The sequence below is a fragment of the Amblyomma mixtum genome, chromosome 3, assembly GCF_055824585.1.
Source record: "Amblyomma mixtum isolate Tamu chromosome 3, ASM5582458v1, whole genome shotgun sequence".
Lineage (NCBI taxonomy): Eukaryota > Metazoa > Arthropoda > Arachnida > Ixodida > Ixodidae > Amblyomma > Amblyomma mixtum.
This window is the reverse complement of record NC_143014.1, coordinates 425,904,869-425,928,729: the sequence shown is the minus strand read 5'-3', so window position 1 is coordinate 425,928,729 and position 23,861 is coordinate 425,904,869. Positions and strand designations below refer to the sequence as shown.

The 23,861-nt window shown below is 48.2% G+C and overlaps 1 protein-coding gene and 1 pseudogene across 1 annotated transcript in view; one reads left to right on the top strand and one right to left on the bottom strand.

Moving 5' to 3' along the window:
• LOC149357970 (luciferin 4-monooxygenase-like) overlaps positions 1–22,679 on the top strand; it is a 58,664-nt gene extending 35,985 nt beyond the window's left edge. Inside the window, exons 7-11 of the mRNA XM_089578002.1 lie at positions 4,257–4,428; positions 6,332–6,432; positions 7,678–7,819; positions 14,102–14,371; positions 22,416–22,679. Coding sequence (XP_089434128.1) covers positions 4,257–4,428; positions 6,332–6,432; positions 7,678–7,819; positions 14,102–14,371; positions 22,416–22,567 — 837 coding nt within the window. The 3' untranslated portion in view covers positions 22,568–22,679. The remainder of the gene's footprint in view (positions 1–4,256; positions 4,429–6,331; positions 6,433–7,677; positions 7,820–14,101; positions 14,372–22,415) is intronic.
• LOC149357971 (uncharacterized) lies at positions 17,274–19,823 on the bottom strand (annotated as a pseudogene).
• Positions 22,680–23,861: the final 1,182 nt, after the last annotated feature.

Genomic DNA, 23,861 nt, shown 5'->3' with positions numbered 1-23,861 from the left:
TATAGACAAGATTTCGTTTTTCCATTGCGGTAAACAGGAATAGCACGTATGTATAGAGTACATATTTTTAGCTTAGCACCGCGTTCCACTGTGATGGCCCGCTTACGCGGGGATCCGACGGCGAATTTGCTGTGGCACGTATGTGCCTGCCCCTGGGCCTTCGGAGCCATTTGCGTATGCGCGCTTGACGCCTCTCGTAAGCGGTTAGCAACAGCGAATCACGGATCGCGCAATGCTATAGATAAAACTTAAGAGAGGAAACAATAGCACCTACAAACACAAACACAGCGGTTGAACGACGCAGGACAAGCGCTTCCTTCTTTCTCAAGTCCTATGCACTAGAACACTTTAATGTCAGGACCCGAAGACGTATGTCCGCCGCAGAGTTCCGGTATAGCTTGGGGTTTTAAAAGAAGGGTTAACTTGTAGCGCATAAAAACGAGTACGAAACGATGACAATTCCTAGAGGAGAGCTAGAGAATAACTCAACCAGAGAAATAGTAAAGCAGCCAAAAATTACTCCATAAAAAAGCTCAGGATTCGAGCAGTACTTATTACCTTTCGCGCGAACTGCCACAGAGTGACCTAAAATAGAAAGGACTTAATTTTCTTTTCAAACAGCAACTAACCAAAATGTCCACCAGATTTCGGCTTTAATGGCAGTGTTTTCTTAAAAAAGGATAACGGATGTTAGAACAACCAGCATACACCCATGCAAGAAGAAAACTGCTCTGTGTTTCAACATAATCCACCCCTAGAGAAAAAGGTCCTCCACGTGATACGTAGGATGTTCTACAGCGACAGCTGTGAAAACTGTACTGATGACCCGTTCTTCGGACGACGTTTCTAGCACCCCATTCTAGGACACGTCGTAGGTGCTGCCAGACACACTCTTTCACTCAGTCAAAGTAAGATGTTTAGAACGGCGTTTGACTGAATTTCTCACTCAAGCCGGATGCATAGAGCTCCGTGTGTAAAAAAAAATCGCAAATTCGCAACGAAATCACTTCGGCTAACGAAAATTTGAACTGCCTGCTATTTACGCGGCTCGCCCGCGGAGGCATTCGCTTGCCCAGACGAGCGGTAGGTGGCACGAAAGAAAGCTTCCGTTTAATGACTTCACTTAGGATGACCTCCAGAGCGTAAGGCGCGGCCATAAGTAAACGGAGCACGCTATTGCCTTCAAAGTGCAATCACGCTTTCTCCATTGGAAATGAAGAAGCGTTGTTTGTCTACAAGAAAGCCCACCAACCTCCGCTACCAGCATGCGCGCACAACTGCTGGAAATTTCCATTAGGTGACGCGTGAAAAATATTCCAAGACAGTTGCGTGCTCCGTTTACTTTTGTCCGCGCCTGTACATCACGCTATAAACCGAATATCGGGCGATTTGCTTTTCGGTTTGCCACTTACCAGTTTATATAGTTAGTCATATTGGGTTTTATGGCGCAAAAGCAACAAAGGCTATGCTGCGCCCCTTCTATATAGCCAGCGTCAAACGGGCCGCACACGAATGTCGCAGGCATGGAAGCTGCCCTATCCTATATTTCCGCCGTTGATCTCCAATTGCCTTCATTTTCTCGCCTCCTAGTGCGTTCTTACGCGTCGACTGCTTTTAAGTGCGATAGTCGCGGTGACAGCGAAGAGTTGTCAAGGAAGCAGGAGGAGTAACGCGAAAGCGGATTGAACGTTGCCACAAGCTTCTGCTGAAATGGTGCTTTGCCATTTCGCATTCGTGAAAATGGGTTGCGCGTTAGAACTGGGGCGCGTATTCTAATATAAAAAATTACGGCGCCTAAAACTTAGAGTAACAGATGAATATCTTCCGTGTGCTTCACAAAGCCACTTGTGATAATGTACTAAGCCCTAAATTTTAAGGTAGTAAACATAACGTATTTTGTGTAATGTATGATCAGGAAAGAGTCCGTCTACAATTACGCGGGGCCATCCTGAAGCTGCGTCAGACGTCGGTAGAAGGAAGACATCTTGGGCCGTATTCTGTAAGCTGTCGATTTTAAAACGACCATTTCGCGTCCGTCTGGTCGTCTGTCATTGGTCACTCGTGGTCACTCGGTCTGTCACTGGCCACTCGGTCACTCATATAACCGCGGCTTTCAAGCGTCTGTGGACACCGACCCAGCCACTGCGTGATTGGCGACCGACCTCACCATTGGTTGGCATTGACTGCGATATGCAGCCATTGGTGAGGTGCATCGCAGCGCTCGGTCAACAGGCGGCTACCGCACCTGCCCACTGGCGACCAGGGGACCATTAGTTGCAATACGCAGCCAGTGGTGAGTTCCGGTCGCCTTCTACCCAATGGCTGGGTCGCTTTCCACAGAGGCTGCAAAGCCGCGGGTATATCTGAGTAACCATTGACATTGGACCGAAAAGACGCGAAATAGGTGTTTTAAAGTGAACAGGTTATGGAATAGAACCCCCGGATATACACTATGATGGGCGCTATCTTCATGGATGTTGACTGTGTACCAGATAATTTGCCTCCAACTTCTAGTGCACTGCTCAGACTTACGCCGGTAAAAGAAGCATAAAGAAACTTCCATGAAAAGTGAAGATGAACAAGAAACACTGACAACTGAACATTGTTTTTGACATTTAGGTTCCCGCCTGAGCGCCTTGTTCGCTTTGTATAAGTGCCTAATGTGGCTCCCGCATGGGAGCCAAAGCATCGAAAACAACCTTCAGTAGTCTGTGTTTCGTGCTCATCTTCTGTTCATCCCCCACCAGGTGAGTTTCCGGCAAGCCCTCTAGTGCACTCAAAGTGATACGCGTTTTTGCGTCACGTGGTGCAATTGAATGCGATACCACGGTAGGGTTATGCACGTGAGACCACTGAAACTTGCGTAATTTTGCAGTAATTTTTGCCATTGCATTTTCTTACTTTGAATGAAAACATACTGACAATCATGCTTTCAGTTTTTCTTTTAATATGGGTTCGTAGCAGGTATGCTCATGTAGTCCGAGAAGTGTTAGGATGTGAAAAATCTCTTCATGTTGCTAATGTCAGATACAAAGACTGAGTTCATACAGGTGCCCCTCACGGCTATGGGGCTTATTCAATGAGCCTTATTCAATGGCTGGGAAGACCTAAGCTCGTCAAGCTTCTTTGTCGCACTGCACGCCCTCTGGCGTCGAGCCTTTGGTCTGGAAAAATGTCAAAATGGAGAAGAGGATGGCGCCGTTGAGAGCGTCAATGCCAACAAGCTTCCTGCCACTTCTGCCAGCTGGGCCGCAAAAGCAATCAATGCCGCTGAGAGAGAAGGCGGTGGCGTTTCGATACCTGAAGCGCGCAAGCCAGCGGTCATTGTCATATTCCTCACTGGTCACCTGAAAAGTCGCCTGTTTTTGATGACAGCGTTTGCGGCACAATGCAACTGACGGCAATCTTCCTTATAACAGCTGATGCGGTAAAATGACGACAAGCCTCTCTGTCACCTCCAGCACTGTTCACCGAGCTTGGCCTTCGCCGCCTTCACTTTCGAGCCCAATGACTCGAGCATCGTGTCGTTAACTAGCTCTAAGAAACAGACCTCTTTTAGTGTTGAGCGTTACTTTCTAGTTTACAGGCAGGATTAGTCTGTCAGATTGAGCGCAGTTCTTGATCCCGTCCTCTGTCATCGTTTCAAAATAATCGATTTTGAAATTACCTAGGCAGCCGTCATGGGTTGGAAATTAGTTTTTTTTCCTTTCATATTTCTCTTAACAAGCACGTGGCAAAAGATACGCGTCAAAAACTCAGTCTCAGTCTTGCCCTAATCACCCATAGTAGATGTCAAGTGTGCCCCACGGCCCTGCTTCCATTATTGTCGACATAGAAATGCCAATTATTTTTCGTCGCGGCTCGCCGTAATTCCTTGTCATGAAAATATGTATTATGACAAGGATTGCATCCTTGCGGCATCGTAATGTAAACTTCACCTCATATGCCTGCGTTGGTGGCGTAGCTTTCTCTTCAACAGCGCCGTTAAACGTAGGAGTAATCACACGGTAACTATGCCGCTTAGAGTGATTACTAAGCATCAGCATAATGGAGCACTAGAAATGAGGAACCTTGCCCGCACAACCGAAATTCTCCGCCTCAAATTGTCGAACGCGTCCCGTGCACCTGTTGCTTTGACGTTTCACATGGCGCAGACCAAGAGCGCAGGCGTTATTGCTTGAAACTACCCTAGAAGTAACAATGTTCCTCAGTGTTCTGACGCACTATTGTGGCATCTCTCTTTCGTTACTCAACAGCCGACAATGGTGGGCCTGTATCCAATGTTACTGCTGAAACTGGATCAGCATCCGCTTTTTGGTAAAGTGGACACAAGCAGTATTAAAAAACTGTTCGTCGGCGGCACCACAGTGGGTTCTTCCCTGCTACAAAGAATCGCCAGGAAGCTCGGCCTGAAGGGAGTCACGCAAAGTAAGCAGTAGGGTCACAAGTTGGGATGGCAGTAGGATGGCAAGTTCATCGTTTGTGTGCTTCTCATTATTCTTCTTGCGTCCTTATTCGAGCTGCGATTTTTCATGCAAGGCAAACAGGTACATTTGCAAAGGGTGCAGTGAAAAGCTCTCAAAATGAAATGAGGATGCAGCGGAAGAGCAAATCCTAAACGTGGCACATTTTTCAAGATTGAAACACAGAAGGAAGAGTGGGGTTATGATTGTGCCACATTTATTAACTACCATAAGGGAGTGAACAATCAACTGTGTCCTAAGCAAGCTTATGGTAATGCGTAACAAGGCAGACCTCTCCTTTATTCATTAAGGTCTCCCACTCTCTTTAGTGAATCGTGATATCAGTGATGCTGCCTTTTGCCTGTATAGTTGCGAACCAGACCCCTATTCAGATAACAACTGAAGCTTAGAATCCTGCACAGGCACCTTCAATAATCTATCATTGGCTTCACTGAAAGCGTTTGCTCGTAGTCGTACGAAGTGGGCCACGTCTGAGCGGGCGCAAGAGGCAGTTGCAATATATGTGGACTATATGCTTCTTTTTCAGTTCGCATTTTGGTGTTATAGAACATTTTCTTGATGGTCACTTGATAGGGTGTATATAGCGCTTACGTTGAGAAAACGTTCCCTTCTACCCAGGGATGAACATGATACCAAGTCTGTTATCCTCAGTCGGTTGCTATGATAAGAAATTATTCACAAATATTCCTCAGTTCTGGAGACGAAGTGAAATGAACTGAAGCTTGAACGACCTAGTTTAGCGTCTGCTCATAATAACTGTGACCGCAGCCGGAAAACAACGCAAGTGGGCTGGGCGACGGCACGAAAGACAAGGGCAACGAACGAGCGTTAAAAGGTTTGTTTACTGAAAATTCTTGGTATACATGAATGTTAGCAAAATACGACGCAGCACGCATATATGCCTGCAGTGGGATAGTCCAGGCGTATCATGGTATATCTTTACAGCTTTATCTCTACATCCCTTGTGATTTATGAGAAGTCTTGCAGAAGAACCGGAAACTGAGCGAGTTGGTGCATATTGAAGAAGCAAAAAACAGCGCAACGACGACGGACAAGACATAAGAAAGAAGAAGGACAAGCACTGAGCGCTTGTCCTTCTTCTTTCTTCTGTCTTGTCCGTCATCGTTGCGCTGTTTTTTACTTCTTCAATGAGGAGTCGTCTGCTAAAAACTTCGGTGAGGCCACTGAAGCCAGTCCAGCGCCAGGAGAAAAGGCAAATTATTTATTTATTCCGCTGCGCCAATGATCCACCTCTCTTGGATGTTCGCACCGTAGGAGCACTCCGCATCTCCTGCGCCTCCCACGAGGAAGTGATCGGGTGACAGCGGCTTCGTGGCCACGAAGGCATATCGATCGTTGCGCACCTTTTGGCCCGCCACCTCCGGGCCGTGAAGGTGGCTGGACAGTGGGGAAATGCCACCTGCGAAGAAGCGCCGCAGTTATTGGCGGTGCGTTTTTTCCACTGCAAGTCATGGTACCGGTGCCGGTATGGCACCAGTACCATGACTACCGGTACCGGTACCAAGCCATGGTACCGGTACAGCTGCGCCGCACTGCGGTACGCTGCGCCATTGGTGCGGGCGCTTTCCGTCGAGGAGGGCATGCGGGAAAGAGAGCAAAGACGCCGCTTGCGTTCTCTGGCTAGCTGTGGACAACCACGAGGCGGCAGTTCTGCAGCCTTCTATGACTCGGACCTATCGGACTACTTATGCCAATCAAGTTCTCGCTGATTAATGCGCTAAGCAGCTAAATTTTGCTGTAAAAATTTTTTTCTGTCTTTTTTTATTTGCAAACCATGCTCCTGCTGTTTTTTTTCTAGGCTTACATTAATGGGTCCTTTATTGCAGCATTTGGTATGACGGAGCTGACGGGCTGCATCACCTTCTCGAGTCCACTAGAGGGTGACTTCAGAAGCGTTGGCAGGCCTGCGCCCTTCCTGGAACTGAAAGTGAGGGATGAATTTCAATTCACGTGATATATTTTAGAAACGACCGATGAATGTGAATAGAAGTCACATTAGTAAATGTCTTAGACAGGAAATAATTTTACCAGAAATTAGAAGAAAGCACGCGTACAGAGGACAAAATGTTTGCCTAGAACACATTCTGGGAGTGTTTCAGGCTGAACATGCGATATCTAGCGATAACATTTGGTTAAAAATTGTCTGTATGTAAGCCTCTGCAGTTAAACTCATAGCATTTCATCGTCATATTTTGCCTTCCTGGTCGCCGCGACTGTAGGAGCTGCGGAACACACAATTTCGTCGTTCTAGACATGTGTTTTGCCCTCTGTACATTGCTCGATCAACTACTGTATGGAGCCGACTATCTGGCCTTCTACTTTTAAATATCCTTGCGCAACATGGAGCCTAAGCTTGAAGTGTTTTCCTGCGACAAACCTCACCATAGCGCCGGTCGCGGTATGCTCCATTATTTCGCAAGTTCCACGTAGACCATGCTTTATATGGGGAAAAAGGTGAGCATGCAAGGACCCTCCTGTACTACCTACGGTATGAATGCCCGAACTGGGCCGTCGATCTGTGGCGGTACTTGACGGCTAGGCTACACGCAACAAAATGCGTTCGGAAGTTGGATGGAGGACAGCTGCTGTCGTAGATAATTTGGCAGAGCACTATGGAAGTCTTCAATTGGGATCCTGCCGGTTGCATACTTTTCGTACCATGCCAGTTTTCTCTGTTTTGTATATTTTCATGTTTGTTGTCAACATGCACCTTCCTTCTATATTCTCGCGTGGGATTGACAGTATGTGTACTAAAATAACTAAAAGCATATTTTGAAGACAGCAAGAGGGCTTAAGCTTTATCACGACACCTGTGCGGCATCGCCTTTAAGAGACATTCGTATCTGCCCGTGACAACCCCCGTATTTAGCCTGCGGGATCTCGGTTGATAATACCGCCTTTCAGGGGCACTCCTATTGCTTTGTTATGAATTCTTGCTTCATATTTGAATGGGAAACCTGTAAAATTAGTGGCTTGAGGAACTGCTATTCCTGTGTCGTCATCCTCGATGCGGGCAGGACCCAAAGTTTCGATGTTTTTTTTTTCTTCACTCTAGCGCCTTAAGGCGCCATGCCCGGAACACCTACACAAACATTTGAAAAGGTCCTGACTACTGGTGGCCCAATTTAAATGCATTCTACGTCAATCATTATGTTTCGATTATTTTGAGCAGGTGGCAGACGTGTGCACAAGGAAGGCTCTGGGACCTCACCAGCAGGGGGAAATCTGTGTCAAGGGTGCCTGCACGTTTAAAGGCTACCTGAAAAAAACAAAGGAAACGGCCGATATCTACGAAGATGGCTTTCTGTGCACTGGTGAGGCGCCTCTATTATTGCATGTTTATCTCTTTGCCTTTTTATGCACTGTATTATTGAGTCTCTTTTAATTCATCCTTGTTATTCGAGCTGGCTTCTATGACTATAATTTGCCGCCGGCGAAATTTATTATTGTAGACTACAACGCGCTGTGAATAAGGCGTTATTGTAACTAGATCACTGCACGGGCTCGGGCCAGGCCAGAAAGTTCCTCTTTCGCCGGTCCTGGGCAAGTGCTGGGCCTGAAGTTGACGGCCCGGGCCTGGCTCGTACTTGGAGGGGCTGTTTACGGCTTGTGATTCATTATTACAGTGTGAAGTACACGTCTGGCGTTCTAGCAGCGACACGTATGAAGAAGAGCCATGCTCTTCGCTGAGAAAAAATGCTTAACGCTTATTTACTAATTTTTGTTGCCTGCTGTAGTTAGATTTTCTTCACGCGACAAAAAACACGCGACAAAGATTTTATTCACGCGACAGTACATTTTTTTTTCACTGTTGCCTGGAAAGTCTCACGATTGAACAAATCCCTCCGGTGAAATTTTCCCGGTGGTGCTTTAAAGCCCTAGCATTCCTTTTTTCATTAACGCTGGATGAGAGACAATGCATTGGTGGACCGAGTATAATGAGCGTTATACACTGTGCTGTCCAATTAACTTCAGGGCGAGCACTCCTGGCCGCGTTGAACGACACGAAAAAAGTTGGAAAATGCGCTAAATTCAGTAGCCGGTTGGCCTACTGAGGCGTTTTTAATAGCGCGCTGTGACGCTTCCACGCGGCTCATTTGCACGAGTGCGTTGCACAGCACCGCTGGCTTGCGCTGTTTCACCTATCAGCAAGCACACATCGTCGGATCAACGAGAAGACGCTGCGCATTTGCTCGGTTTTGTATTACCGCTTTTGCTTAGGCATTTAAATTCTCATAAGACAGCGACTCTCATTCGATTGCTCCACGGAAGTGGTATGCTCCAAGATAGTACTTGATTTTCTGCCTTGCCTCCCCAAAACATTTCTACCCTACAAGGAACGCGACTGCAGAAGAGTATATGATCGCACCGTATTTTGTTATCGTCGCATTTTTTGTTATCATTGCCACAAATAAGGACATATGCAAAATACTTGCTCTAATCCTGCTGCTGTGGTCGACATGAATGAACCAGCAGTTCTTTGTGCCCTCTGAAAATCGCCGGACCATGACAATCGCTCCCCCGCTTGTCCAAAAAAGAAGCGAGCGAAGAAGTTGCATAGGCCATCAGTAAGGATATTCCTACAAGTAATCGCGTTGCTCCTCTGGCATCTGATGATAACGACTTCCCTGAACTTCCTTTAACTGACCCCGCTGCTCAACGCCCGTCTTCTCAGCACCCGTCTTCTCAGCAGCGTTCACACGTACAAGCGGCTCACCTTCGTCGATCAAACGGTACACCAACACGACCAGTGCATCCCTCCGAAGTGGATCTCACAGATGGATACAGAGCTTAACGAAAAAAAACATATCAGAGGCGCTCCGCCGTCTAGACGAACTCACCCAGCGCCGGGAACAGCGTCGTTGTCACTCCTCTCGAAGAATACTAATCACTCGGGAGCAGGCTTCACAGGAACCACCTCCAATAAGCACTAGACCACAATCAGGGGCCGGCCACCCGTTAACCGTGACTGCCCCGACAGTGGATAAAATATTAGCGCTGATGAAGCAGTTGACCTGCCTCATCGCAGAAGCTCTTCGGCCTCGCCATAGATAGCGCATCATCTATGGTGGTGCAGTGGAACTGTCGAGGCTTCGTTAATAAGGCTTCTGAGGTGAACATCCGCCTTCGCGACGGAAAGCTGAAGGCATGGACGTTCCTGTTGCAAGAGCATAATTCACTTCCACGCCTTTCAGGATTCTACGCATACCATTCACCCTCTATCCCTGATCGCCGTTGCATCGCCTCCTGCCTCAGCGCAGGTAAATCTGCAATTTATATCCACAGTTGAGTCCCCCATTCTCCGCTAGACCTTTCACGGGGGTGCAACACACGTCAAGAGGTCGTCGCCCTTCTTGTTAACCTGCACGCACCCCCCTTATTCTAGTTTCTTTCTATGGCTGTCCTAGCTCCGCTTCTCCCAATGTTGGATGGGTTCGTTTTCTTCGTTCTGCCAACGAGGGTATCCCTATTCTAGTTGGAGGAGACTTCAACGGCACATACACTTCGTGGGGTTACCCATCAGTTGCTTCAAGAGGTGCACACATCCAAGGCAGCTTTTCAGATAATTCCTTTAAACTTTCAACCCATCTGAACACCTCTACCCACCCACGAGGTGGCCTGTATTCACCTGACTTCACTCGGTGATAAGGCCCGGTAACCCTCGTTGGGCTGTTTAACCAGATACTTGGGTTAGTAATCGCAGACTTATTTTTATCTCCTTCACTCCTTCGCGTCTACGTAAAATATGCCGAAGCGTACGCATAATATCATGGGATTCTGTGGCAATCGTTTATCTACATTAAACCCGTCTTCATCACTGTCTACTCTCCCTGTTATTCCCGCAACTCACACTGTTACCACTACTGCAAACGAACACGACCTAAATTCGGACATACACCTCCTGAATCTATGGGCTCTTCGTCGCTAGGCCGATCATTATGCTTCTCGTCACCCTGAGGACCACTAGGCTCTTCCCTCTCTTCACCGAGCTAGCGCACGGGCGTGGCGTTATGCAAAGTGACTAGGCAGGCAACGCTGGGCTGCATGGTATGCCCGCCTGTCCTCTACGCAAGGCAATGGACTTCTTTAGAGAGGGTTTCACGCCATGGAGCACCCTTCTCAGGTTGCAGATTACACAGAAAGTATTTGCCTCGCGCTGAATGTGGATGCAGAAACATTTGCACAAGCGGCCCGTCAGTTTTTTCCACACCATGACTACACCTCTACATCTCCTCCTTGCTTATCGGTTACAGAGCCCTCCGATGAGATTACTTCTGACCTAACCATGGCAGAGCTGCAGGCCTCCAGTGAACGCCTCAAAACTACCACTTCTCCAGGGTACGACGGCATACCTAACTCTTTATTCCGTAACTAGGAAGGGACTGCTTTGCGAACCCTACTTTATTCTTTCAACGAAGTGTGGCATTCTGGCGTCATGCCTGGATAGTGCAAGCGTTGTATTGAGGTCCCAATACCCAAGTCAGGTAAGCCTCCAGTATCTCTCTCGGACCTTCGACCAATTTCTTGACGAAATTCACGAAAACATTCTCGCCGCACGCTTGTCATGGCAGCTGGAATCTCATGATTGTTACCCAGATTCCCAAATCAGTTTCCGCCCAAAAATCGGAACGGAGGATGGTCTTGCTACTTTGGCTGCTGGCGTGCTTCACCACTCTCTGCAGAGTCACCTTGTTCGAGCCGTGATCGCTACAGACATAACGAAGGCATATGGTAACATCCTTTACTCTGCCATTCTTCCCTCCCTTCAAACTCTTCGTCCCCCTCACCGGTATTCTCCTCTCCATCACGCGTTTTTAACATCGAACCTTCCGTGTACGTGTCCACGGAAAGCCCTTTGTTAACATCACTTCCAATAGAGTAGTGCCCCAGGGCTCTGTTCTCACCCCCACATTATTCAATGCGGCTTTTATTCCTCATGTTCGAGCCCTAGAGACCAGCCCTTCCATCCGTGTGCTTGCGTACGCCGATGATATAACCTAGTGGTGCTGTCACCCAGATGCGTCTATCCCTCAGTCAGTCCTCCAGCACGCGCTGGATGTCTTGACATCTCGCCTCCCACCTCTGGGTCTAACCCTCTCGCCTACTAAATCATTTTATTCGCATTGGAAACAAAGCCGGCTTACGGAAAGGTCCCCTTTTAAATTTAACCGTAGATAGTTCTCCCATTCCTCAGGCAGAAACTGTTCGTATTCTTGGCCTCTTCCTTCATACATCTGAGACTGGCACCCCATGGCTGACAGCCACCCGTAAATGGGTTCACGCTACTATAGGTCTGATTCGTCGCATAGATATGCGATCTGGTGGCGCGCGTGCTCATACGGCCGGCCAGCTTGTGCGCTCTATCCTTCAGCCACGGCTAATATCTCAAGCACAATTTCAATGTATCACCCGCCGACAGTGGGACTCCCTTGAAGCTATGAATCGTGAGGCTAGGCGCGCCATAACATATCTGCCCCGTTTAACACCCGTACCCATGCCTCAGGAGTTCACCCAACTTAATAAACTCAATAAACTCATAGACCAACGGGTGGCAAACAAAGCTCGCAAACAGTTTCTACAACTTCATCGTTTAAAGACACTCCTTCCGTGGTCGCACTGTCAGCTCACAGACAATCGCCCCACTGTTTCCCCGTCGGTATCAACCGGGTATCTGCCTGAAGGGTGCATATTGTACACCGATGCATAACATACTGCGGAGCGATGCGTTACTGCTGTGTATAGTCCCTCCCATCCGCACCTCAACTCTCGCGCGACATAGACCGCGGATACGTGCAACCCCCTGGCATTCGAACTTCCAGTCATTTACAATATCATTATTCCCTTCCGCTCGTTCCTACATTCAGTGCAGTTCATCTTTACACCGACTCCCTCGCCGCCCTTAAACAGCTTAAGGCTATTCTACACACATTCCAGCTTACACAACCAATTAATCTGCTATGCGCAAAGTACCCATGTCCTGTGCGCATACACTTAATTCGCGGCATGCTCACGATCCACATAACATTCGAGCGGACGCTATGACTCACCTTGACGTATCAGACTGCCCGCCACCTTCCTCTCTTCCCCCATATCCGTTCCTGCCCCTTGTCCCCGACTCAAAAGCTCTGCGCCAGCGTACACGCCCTCTAATTCCTCCTTCTTCGCACTTTCTCCACCGTAGTCTTACTTGGCAGGAGGAGGTATCAGTGCGCTGGATTCTGGCAGGGGTGGCTCTGACCCGATCTGTTCGTCATCGGTGGCGTGATAAAGATCTGCCAGCAACTGACAGGTGCCCTTACTGCGGCGCTGTACCGGGCATTAATGATGTGCGGTACCTGTTGTGGGCTTGCCCAGCGACGGTCCCTATTAGAAAACGGCTCCTCAAGGAGGTGGGCCAGCGGTGGAACCGCGAAGGTGACTATGTGAAATGGACTGTGAACAATCAGTTCACGAGCAGCCTATGCGACTACCTCGCCAAAACTGGTCTCCACCCCTTCGTTTAGCTTTCTATATCCTACATTCCACTCCCTATTTCTACACTTATGCCTCATGTCACACTACTCGAATAGAAAAAAGAAAAATATATTGGTTTAGGACTCTTCGGGTCTCGAGCTACTTCGGGAAAGGGCGTGGACACGGGCCGGGCTTCCTTCACGTCGAGCTTGGCGGGCCGGGTGCGGGCTTGGTAGAATGATAATGTAGCGGGCACGGGCCAGATCCGGGCTCCATGCAGCGGTCTTCGGTTGAGCCCGGGCTTTCAGTCTCGGGCTTGGTCCGGGCTCGGGACATTGAAGAATATATTGGTTTAGAACACTTCGAGTCTTCAAACACAATGTACGCAATAAACAGGACCGTTTGCTTCACGTCTCATGAAAAGGAATCCCTCACGAAAAATAAAGGCTTTATTCATTTTATCCCATAGAAACACGGCCTCAGCGGCCGCGAATTGCACCCAAAATATCGTGATCATCAAATAAAATAAAAAATGTAATTGCCTTGGCTTCGAGGACGCTTTTATATTTAGATATCGCGGGCTTTAAAAAAATGACCGATCATAAATCCAGAGGTGCTACAGGGTGTATGCAACCCGTTTCATTTGGGTCTTGCAACTTCGGGTCCATTTAGAGACAAGGTCACTATTCAAAAAGCCGAGCGCGTTGTCCACTTTACCCTGTCCTCTTTTTGTGTTCACCAAGCCAGATTTTTAAAATGTTTTTCTGATAACAGCGCTTCTTCTGTCAACTTCTTGGGAAGCAGGAAACTGCATGCACACAGCCGTGTACCTCTTTAGATGCTACGAGAACGGGCCTGGATCCGGACCAGGCCGGGCTTCACGTCGAGTTCGGTGGGCCAGGCACGGGCTTAGAAGAGTGATAGCCTAGCGGGCCCAGGCCAGGTCTCGGCTCGAAGCAGCGCGCATGTGCCGAGCTCGGGCTTGGAGTCTCGGGCCTGGTCCGGGCTCGGCCTTTAGAATGCGGCCCGTGCAGTGCTCTAATTGTAACAGATATTTGAACGCAGCAATTTTTGACAGTTTAGAGGCAACAGACGCGCAGGTATTCCTTCGGCACCCATTGGGTTCCCTTTTGTCTCCTCAGGCGACGTCGGTCACTACACTCCTGACGGCCGCTTCTTCGTGTGTGGCCGACTGAAGGAGCTGATCAAGTGCATGGACCAACAGGTGCCTCCCGCCGAGTTGGAAGAGCTGCTGGCCTCCGATCCGGGTGTGCGCCACGTGGCTGTCGCCGGGGTGCCACACCCCGAGTACGGAGAGGCGGCGCGAGCATTCGTGGTGCCCCGACAACGCCTCCAACCGGGAAGCCCCGAGGAACAAAGGGAGGTTAAACGGCTGCAAGAACTCGTGGCGGGTACGGGTGCACTACAGTCTTCACAGTTTTAATACGATAAGACACTCCACGGATGTGTACACCTCTCATCCCTTTTGCATCTTCTTGTATAGTCGGTGGTTAGACCTCCTCGCGCTTAAAGGTCCATAGGCATGCCGCGCTGATTCGTGTGGCCGGCGCTTTCAACCCTTAAGCCTCAATCTGAAAGCGCGATAAAAAAAACATCATTTTATTGTTGCATGTCTGGCAACGATAACTCTTTTAGATAAGCTAAAGTGGTTGTTTAACTAAGGCTATTTTGTTTTTATAAGCGCCAGCCTAAGCCTAAACGTAGGAGAGAATATGTAATAATCACTTGCCCAAAAAGCGCTGCTCTCCTTCACCCCGCTCAGGGGCAATGAAGTGAAGGCGATAAGTGAACCCATTCGCCAGCCCCTTTTTCCCCAAAAAGGCCTCTCCGACGGCTACAACCCTGCATCTTGTTAAAATGTAATTTCATAATCCGTGGGTGCGGTCATGATTGATTTTTTCTTGCGTCAAATTTTCTGCAACGATCACGATGGTGTCGTACACCGCGGTAACAAAGCCTCACGCTAGCAGAACTAGATGATCAGCCAAGAAGGTTCCTTCTTCAAGAGCATTCTCTTTAGACTCCTTTTGCCGAACACGCTATATATAACTGAACTTAATGCTTGCCAAGCGTATCTCCGCTTGGGCGTTATACACAGAGAACGAAAGGTGCTTTACACGATGGTTTATAGTAAGCAGTTTAGCCTGTTCAGAGTTCCTAGAATATTTTGCCAGTCTTGCAAAGGGCTTCGAAATGCCTGATTAACGCCATAAACAAACAAAGTGCGTTCAACACATGGTTATCAAACCTTCACTTTAGTGATGCACACTTATGCGCGAAGCGGAGCTACTGATTTATCTTTAGGCAGTTTCAGTGTAACGCTGTGTAAGATGGCGTGAGCACCCTATAGGCCCTTTAGCCAGCAACCTAATTCATCTACCGAGAGCTTCAGTACAGAGTTCTTGTTGGTAATCTCTACAGGCGGAAAGTTTCAGATTGGTCCCCCATCTTGATCTACAAAGCAGCGAGGTTTTCAGAGAAAGCCACTATTCTAAACTGAGAGAGCCATCGCTCTGAGTGGCAGTTACATTATATGACAGAAGCCAACAGCCACAGAAACCAAGGCGCACAGGGGATTTTTTTCTAAATTTATTTATTTAGTTTGTGGTGTTGATCAATTTAGAATATTACAGAATATGTTATCGCTTAAAGATAATTGATTAGAAAAGCAGAAGAAAAAACAACCACATGCCGCCGGTGGGATCCGAACCCACGACCTCCGAATTACGCGTCCGGTGCTCTACCTCTGAGCTACGGCGACGGCTGTCAATTCTTCTGCTTTCGGGGGTATTTATGTTTACAAGTAACCTAACCTTGAGGGTGTTCATCAGCGCCACCCACGTTCATAGCGGCGGACGTAGAACGTCCTGAGTTACCGCACTGTCTGCATATATATTATCTGCATTATATATTCGTTAAATTCGCATATTTTTACTGCGGAGCTTGTTTTACTGCAGACTAAGTACTGTTTCGGAAAGTAAGCAGGCTGCTTACTGCTGAATCTTTTTCCACTAGAGCGCCATCTGCACGGTGGCCTAACTCAACGGGAGAATGATGTAGTCTATAGGGGCAAATTACTGATGCCCTTTTTAGGCTTATCCGCAGCTGATAGTGCAGACCTCTCCTCCCCCCCCCCCCTATCGCCAGCGCAACGAAGCGCACTCCGATTAGGTCGGGCCGTGCTCTTGGTAACAAAGGAAGAACACGGGCTGACACAGAGATTTTTTTTTGCTGCTACAACTATAAGGCCGGCCAGCCACAATATAGGCTAAGGCATCGGAGTCGTCCGACTCACCAGCAATGTTACGAGCGAGTGTTTGCCCACGCTAGAAAAGGGGAGACGCTGCGAGACCGGACGGCACGAGCTCGCACGATATGTTGCCAGCAGCGGAGCCGCGCCGACACGTTCGAGCCCTAGGCCCTGTTTCGGAGCATTGCGAATCCCCACAGACTATGGTGGCACGTTCGGCTGAAAACGACAGCGTTGTCTAGAAGTGTCCTTGTGGTGAAAAATAACTCATTAATAAAACTTCGCTGCCTCGATAGAAGTCTCCGTTTTACAGAAACTGCCCTAGAGAAAGAAAGGATGCTGATAAACTGCCATGAAAATGAATGAACAGGCTTTTGTCAGAACTCTAGTGCCAAACGGTGCCCAGGCGTCAGAATTTCTGCCGGTGTACGGGCTCTTTGGAGCCACGTGACCATTTTTGGCCAATAGATGTGCGTTCGACCGAAATATTTTTTTTCCTGTCCATGCCATGGAATTCTTTCCTTGAAACCACATTCATGAGTCTTGAACTTCAGCTTTTAAACAATGAGTAACGGTTCTCAAAAAAGCAAACCTGTTTTGCCTTAATCGTTTTTTGTGAAAGCCGAAAGCCGCGCTCTCCTTTAAGCCGCTAAGAGCCGCGATGTGCAGCATTTCAAGAAAGCAACTCTTAGTCATGTGATGAATCAATGGGAGAGATGAGTCAGATTGGGAAAAAGTGAGAAAGACAGATGGGTCATCGTAAAACAAACGTCATAATTTATTGCAGACGAATCCATCTCAACCACTTCTGGGTCGCACTGAATGGGCGGCTGTCGCTGCGGTGACCGCTACCAGATCGCAGTTATGGCACCCGACAGCATGAAGGCCAAAACAAGAAGAACGCACGTTTATTGCGGGGCAACGTATTGATAGCATTCGCGACATCACGGCTAACGCACTTGGCATGTCAGGCACATTGTCATCGAGTTATCACGCAAGCCCGATGCATCCTTCCAAGGTTAGCACAAGATAATTGTTCAAGTTCATGGTAATTGATTGAAGGCATCATCATTACGAAGACGTTGGGGAGGCTTCACAGTGCGAGTTCAGCTCCTCAGAGTAATGACAGTTGCGGGTTTCTCTGGAAGTGTAACTGAAGCCGAAGGCGATGCACATGGCCGGGAAGTTGCTGACACAGCCCAGGGGGCTGCTGAGGTGTTGCACCTTCAGTGCTAGAAGGCTGTCGTGTCGCACTCTCCGGGTTATTCGTCGCATTCGGCTCAGCCGCAACTACTGCACAGTCACCGTCGGTGTCATAGTCATTTGTTCCAGCATACTGCTGGCCGGTATGAAGGTGGTGTCGCCTGTTGCGCCGAAGAACACGACGACTTTCAGTTACGACGTGGTAGTAGTTCGGGGCAGCGTTTCCAAGCACCTTCTCTTTCTGTGACCAAGCTTCGTTTCGCAGCCTTACGACGTCACCTTTAGCTAGTGGTGGCAAAGGCTGTCCTTCGAGCGTCTGGCGGTGCTTCTTGACCTCAGTAGTCTTGATACTGCCAAAACCTGGGAGGTTACATCGAAGGCACCTGCCTTGAAGAAGTTCGCCTGGGGATTGACCATCGGCCAGTGGCGTTGATCGGTAGGCGAGAATGCCTAGCCAGATGCCCTGTCGTGCATCTTGCGTTTTCTTCATTATCCGCTTGACAACTTGTCCATCTTTTTCTACAAGACCGTTAGACTGCTGGTAGTGCGGACTAGACGTGACGTGTGCGAAGTTGAACTCTTTAGCGAAGGCTGCGAACTCTTGGCTTGAAAATTGCTGTCCATTATCGATTCACAGTTTACAGGAATGCCGTACCGAACAAATATTGTGCTGAGAGCCGGAACAACACTTCTTGGGCTTTTGTCTGGCAGCTTCTCGACATCTGGGAAGTTACAAAAAGTATCATATGGGACAACGTAAGAATTTCCCCAAAAACAAAAGATGTGCGCAAAAAAACGAAAAATCTTGCGCTTTCTTTGCATTTGCTTAAACCAAGTTGGCCGGCGTGAATTCTTATCAACCTTTCCAGTCGCATGCTTTTCGGTATGACAGCTTTCGTACCCTTAAACAGAATTTCCCCGATTAAGGACAGTTGTGGCAAAAAGGCTTCAGTTCACCTTGAGTTTGTTTTTCTGCTGATGAGTAGCTGACGACAGTCTGCAAGTAGATGTCACGAGCAGTTTCCTTCGCAAGTTACTGCTGCGTCGTTTCCGTGACCAGGCAGTTCAGGAGCTGTAGTGCGTGGACTTCGACGTCTTCCGTGGCACCAGCATTGCTTTCGTTCCCGGGAGGAGTTGATCGTGACAGCATGCCTGCCAAGACCAGGTGCTTCGCTGGAACGTACTGCAAAACGCAGTCGTACCTGAGAAGTCTTAAAATCTCTGCAATGGTGGGGGAGTGTCACCAATTTTTTTTGGGCGCGATCGACAGAAGTGGTTTGTGGTCGGTCTCGAAATGGCCTTATGTGCATACACGAACTAGTGAAACTTCTCGCAGCCAAACGGAATGCCGAGCGCCTCTTTTTCAATTTGCGCGTAACGCTGCTCGGCTAGTGTTTCAACTCGCGAATCATATGCCACTGGTTGCCAGTGATCACCATGACACTTAAAAAGTGCCGCTCTAACGAAGTCTTTGGCTGTTATTTTTCTTTCCTTTCTTGGGGCCAAGTATTGCAAGAGCGAGCACTGTCGCGAGCGCATGCGTGATGGTTTTCCAGACATTCGCGTGGTTTTCGGTCCACTCAAACTCGACTTCTGGTTTGATAAGCACTCGCAGTACCGCTGTTCTGTCCGGAAAAAATCGCACATATTTCCCAAAGTAGTTGACCACTCCTAACATGCGCTGCACGTCGGCATTGCTCTTTGTTTTTGGAATTTGCACCAGATTCCGCACAAGCTTCGGGTTCGGAAAAAAATTCCTCTTTGTCGGATAACGTCAACCAGAAAACGCACCTTAGTTAAACCGAACTAGCACTTTTGGACGTTGAATGCAAATCCTGTTTTTCTGGTAGCTTTCAGGAGTGCTACTAGCCGTTCATCATGTTCTTGGAGTGTACTCCCCCACACCAAAACATCGATATACAAGGACACTCCCGGGAGGCCCTCAAACATCTGACTAAGCATTTTGTGAAAAACTTCTGGCGCCGATGAGATGCCAAACGGTAGGCGCAAGTCACGGTATTTACCAAAAGTGGCGGCAGAAGTGCACATTTTCAATGTTCTGTCGTAATGGGGCATCTGATGAAATCCAGAGGTCGCGTCTAGGCAGCTAAAGTAGCAAGCACCGATCAATTCTGCTTCAATATCTTCGCGTCTGGGAGGTTGGTAGTGTTGCCTCTTTATAGGCTCATTGATCCTTCTTGGCTCCGTGCGCAGCCTATATATGCCGTCCTTTTTGACCAAAACCAGTGGCTTACCAAGTTGGTAGGTCCTTTTTTGATGATGCCAGATCTCTCCAGTCTCTGAAGCTTGTCGCGAAGAGGTTGGAGCAAGGAGAGAGGCGTCCGCCGCGCTGGCTGGACGACAGGAACTGCAGCTAGCAGTAGTACCATGCTGTATGGTTGCTTTAGGAATCCTAAACCTTCGTAGACTTGCCTGGAGTGCTTGATTCATTCGTGTTCAGCAGAAGCGCTGATAGTGTCCACTGTGCACTGCGCAAGGTCCAAAGCTTCGCATGCGTGAAGCCCCAGTATTGAGTGACAGCCATTTTTCACCATGTAGATTTTTACTATAGTAGCGGCGTTTGCTACCGCTACTTTTTGGAATGTTGTTCCGAAGTTGGTGATTATGCCTCCTGTTGTAAGCTCGCAGCACGAGCTCGTAGGATTCAGTTTGGCAGTTTGCAACTTGCGGTGTATACTGAAAATTATAAAAGGCTTGCTTGTTGTCCGGTATCCACCTTGAATAATGCTTCACGACCCTCAACTTGGGCTTTGATAGTCCAGTCGCCACAATTACAACTTTGGATGCCGACGTCAAACTTATAATTGAAGTGAAGTTCGCTGACGACTTCGGTGACGACCGCCCTGGCCGGACAACAAACCGCAAAGTGATGAAGCTTTCGGCAGGAGATGCCTCTTTTTCCATAGGCAACACACTGCCTCTGTTCGTGCCGTCGGTTGCACTTCTGGCAGCGGTACAACTTACCGTCGACTGCACTGGTCTCATGCTGCTCTACGCAGCGGCGGAATGATGCCCTACTGTGAGACACTGAGCCAATGCTGTTATCTGGCCTGGCCCAGCTTTGATTTCTTTGTGCCACTGATTCCACTACCCTGCACATTTCTTCAGCCTTTATCAACGTTACTTGCTTTCCTCGCAGCATTCTGTCACGCAGTTTGGGATTATTCGTCCGAAAGACTATCGGATCTCTGATCATTGAATCGTGCAGTCCATCGAAGTTGCACTGTGCTCCTTGCTTCTTGAGGTCTCGAATAAATCTTTCGAGCATCTCTCCACCTTTTATGCGAAGCATACTACTTTAGCTACCACTTCAGCCCTTCACCGTGGTTATGCGCCTCCAAATCACGTGATACATGACGTCACACCACGTGACACGATGACGTCACGACAGTGGAGAAACGGGGGCCCACCTCGCGCCGTCGATGTGGTTGTGCGCCTCCAAATTACGCGACACGATGATGCTTCGCATTCTCCAGGCTTAACCAAGTTAAGCCTCAGCCATTTTTTCCTCGAGCGAAAAACATACAACTCATGCACTTCATTGCTTACCTCAGCACAGTGTGCTTAAAACTTCCTGACCAGGGTGTCGTAATTTTCCTCGTCTTCCAGCTCATCAAACATGAACGTGTTGAAGACGTCAAGCGCTTTGTCTCCGGTAACGCTCAAGAGGAGTGCAGCTTTTCTGCTCCGCTTCTTTGATGGTCCTTTAACGTGGTCGCCTTGATGAAGAGTTCTAGTTTTTGCTTAAACTGCTTCCAATTCTGCGTCAAGTTACCCAAGAACTGCAAAGGTTCTGGGGGCTTGGCAGCTCCATCGCGCTCCGAGCAGCGCCCTGCCCAACCGGACACTTCTGACACGATGTATCAGTTCGCAGTGACGGCACTCGACAGTATGAAGACCACAACAAGGATAACGCACGTTTACTGAGGGGCATCGTATTTATAGCATTCACGATAGCGCGGCTTACGCACTGCGCAATTCAGCTGTGTTGCCATCGAATTATCACGCGAGCCCGATGCATCGAACACCATGTTGTCGCGCTAAAAAAAGAAATATACCCACGTGCAGCACCACAGTGCGCTCGTAGCGTCCTGCGAATTCGTGCCCCCTACGTGCTGTTTCCAAAGTACGTAATACCTATGCATTTCAGGTATCAGCGAGTGGCTGTCGAGAGTTTTTGGAAGGGAAGAAATGCAACTAGATCACATACTCTTTTGAACACTCGGGCACTCGTTGTCGCGTCCGAGAGACTAACCCTAGAATAGAACAAACGCTCATAGATTATGCGATCAATGGCCTGGCATGCGCGGAGGTGAGACCAACATGCCGGAAAGACTTCGCCCACAAAGAAAATAACGTCTGCAAATGCAAGTCAAACAAGTGCGGATCATGGACCTAGTTGAGGCAACGTTTCACACAAAAAACGTGGTAATGCTGATGGTGAAGCAGGGGATTATTACGTTAATAATGGAGATAATTTGATTTTAATGATGTAAGGGCTGCTTGGCAAGAGAGCGTCATTGGTATCATGTTTTAGGTTTCCATGAAGTGGGGTCAAAGACGTATTCCCTGACCACATCTGCCCTGAGAAGCCAGGAAAGCATAGAGAACAACCAAAAACTTTGAGCGCACTTCAAGGTACTTGTGTATCTTATTCAGAGAGGTGGCTTGAGCTGCAACTTCATCAAAGCAATTATTGTTACTCATGTGCGTCCAGGCAAACCGAAGCATAATTTTGTCGTGTGCAGCAATTGCCGACTTTACAGCATTTTCACTTCAGAAAATAGCCGAAATTAGAGTGCTAGATATAACATTTAGATAAATGTACGTCTATTAACAAAAATATAACCATAATCACCGATAGTGACAGTCGGCCAATCTAAACTATGTATGAATAAGCAGCGCCCATGTAAAGTGGCCTGATGGCACAGAGTCACTACTGGAAATCTTTTTACTTTCAGCTGAACTGGCGTACCACAAGCATTTGCATGGTGGAGTAGAGTTCCTGGAGAGCATTCCCCTCACGGCAACCGGGAAAGACCAGCGCAGTGCTCTGAGAGAAGCCTACATTAGGCGACAAGGCCTGAGGACAAAGGAGCCTGTGCTCAAGTGAAAGCCCAAATGATCGCTTTTAGTGGCCGCTGCCGATTGTGTACCGTGGTAGACCCTGTCGTAATTATATGAAGGATCATGTCACACCAAAGAACACGATTTGTAACGGCATACTAGAGATGGTACAGATTTTCATTTGAATAAACGTTTATCTTTAGCACCTCCGAAACGACTTGCGTTGGATGTACTTCAGGTTTGCGATTAATTTCTCCTGCAATCGTCGAAGTTCTATGAAATCCAATCATATACAAAACCATTTACCGTTTCCTCCCGCTGTCATCAGAGTCGCCTTGGCAATTCTTCATCTGCCGCCTGTCGCAGCGCGTGCTATTGCAATTGTGATAATAGTAATAACTGGTTAGTTAATAAGGAAAGACCCAGAAACTGCCTCTCAGGGAGTTCGCCCAGCCCGCGCGGTGAAGGAAAGCAAGGAAGGGATGAAATGAGACAAAGAAAGCTAGTCGCCGTAGTTAAAGGCTCCGGTTTAATTTCGACCACCTGAGTTTCTCAAAGGAACACTGCGGACAAATAACTTCATTTTTAGAGCGAAAGCACTAAATGGGTCACTAGCGAAAGACGCGTCCATGCGCGAATGAAGCTGATATGCAAGAGGTGTGGAGCGGAAAAAAAATGGGGAGGAACAGAGCGGGGAGCAGAGGCTCAGGTGAGCGCTGATTGGCGGAAGTGCGGAGGGTCACGTGATGCGGCGACGCAGCGGGTGCGCAGTTGGTGCCGAGCGCTTGGACCAGAAGAGCAAAAGCAGATAAGGTGGATATGTCGTAGAGCACCACCTCCATGGTTTAACGTATGCGGGCGGTACGGTAGCGCTTGCAGATAGCCAGGAAGATTTGGAAGATTTGCAAGCGTTAGTTAATTCTTGTGCATGTGAAGGACACGCCCTAAGCTTCAGTTTTAGCACATTCGGCCAATCACGTCTTACAAATCCATGAAACACCCAGAGTGGCAGAATACAATATATCTCGGGGTATCGAAGGGCCGATATAGATAGAAAAGTACAAATAGACTGTTAGGGCGAAAGTTCGGAGATGCCGCGATAATAAAACATGAGGTGTTATGAGGGTACAGGTGTGAAGTACTGCGAGGTATTTAGAAAACAATAATGGTGCCAGGACTTTCGGGAATACGGTTTTGTGCCTAAGGGTAGAAATTCAGTCAAGAGTAGAATTAAATAGATCTGTTGGAAGATTTGCACTAAAAATCACAAACGAGGCAGTACATGGCGATATACGCTGGGCATTGTTCGAACCACTGGAAGCTCAAAGTAAAATATAAGA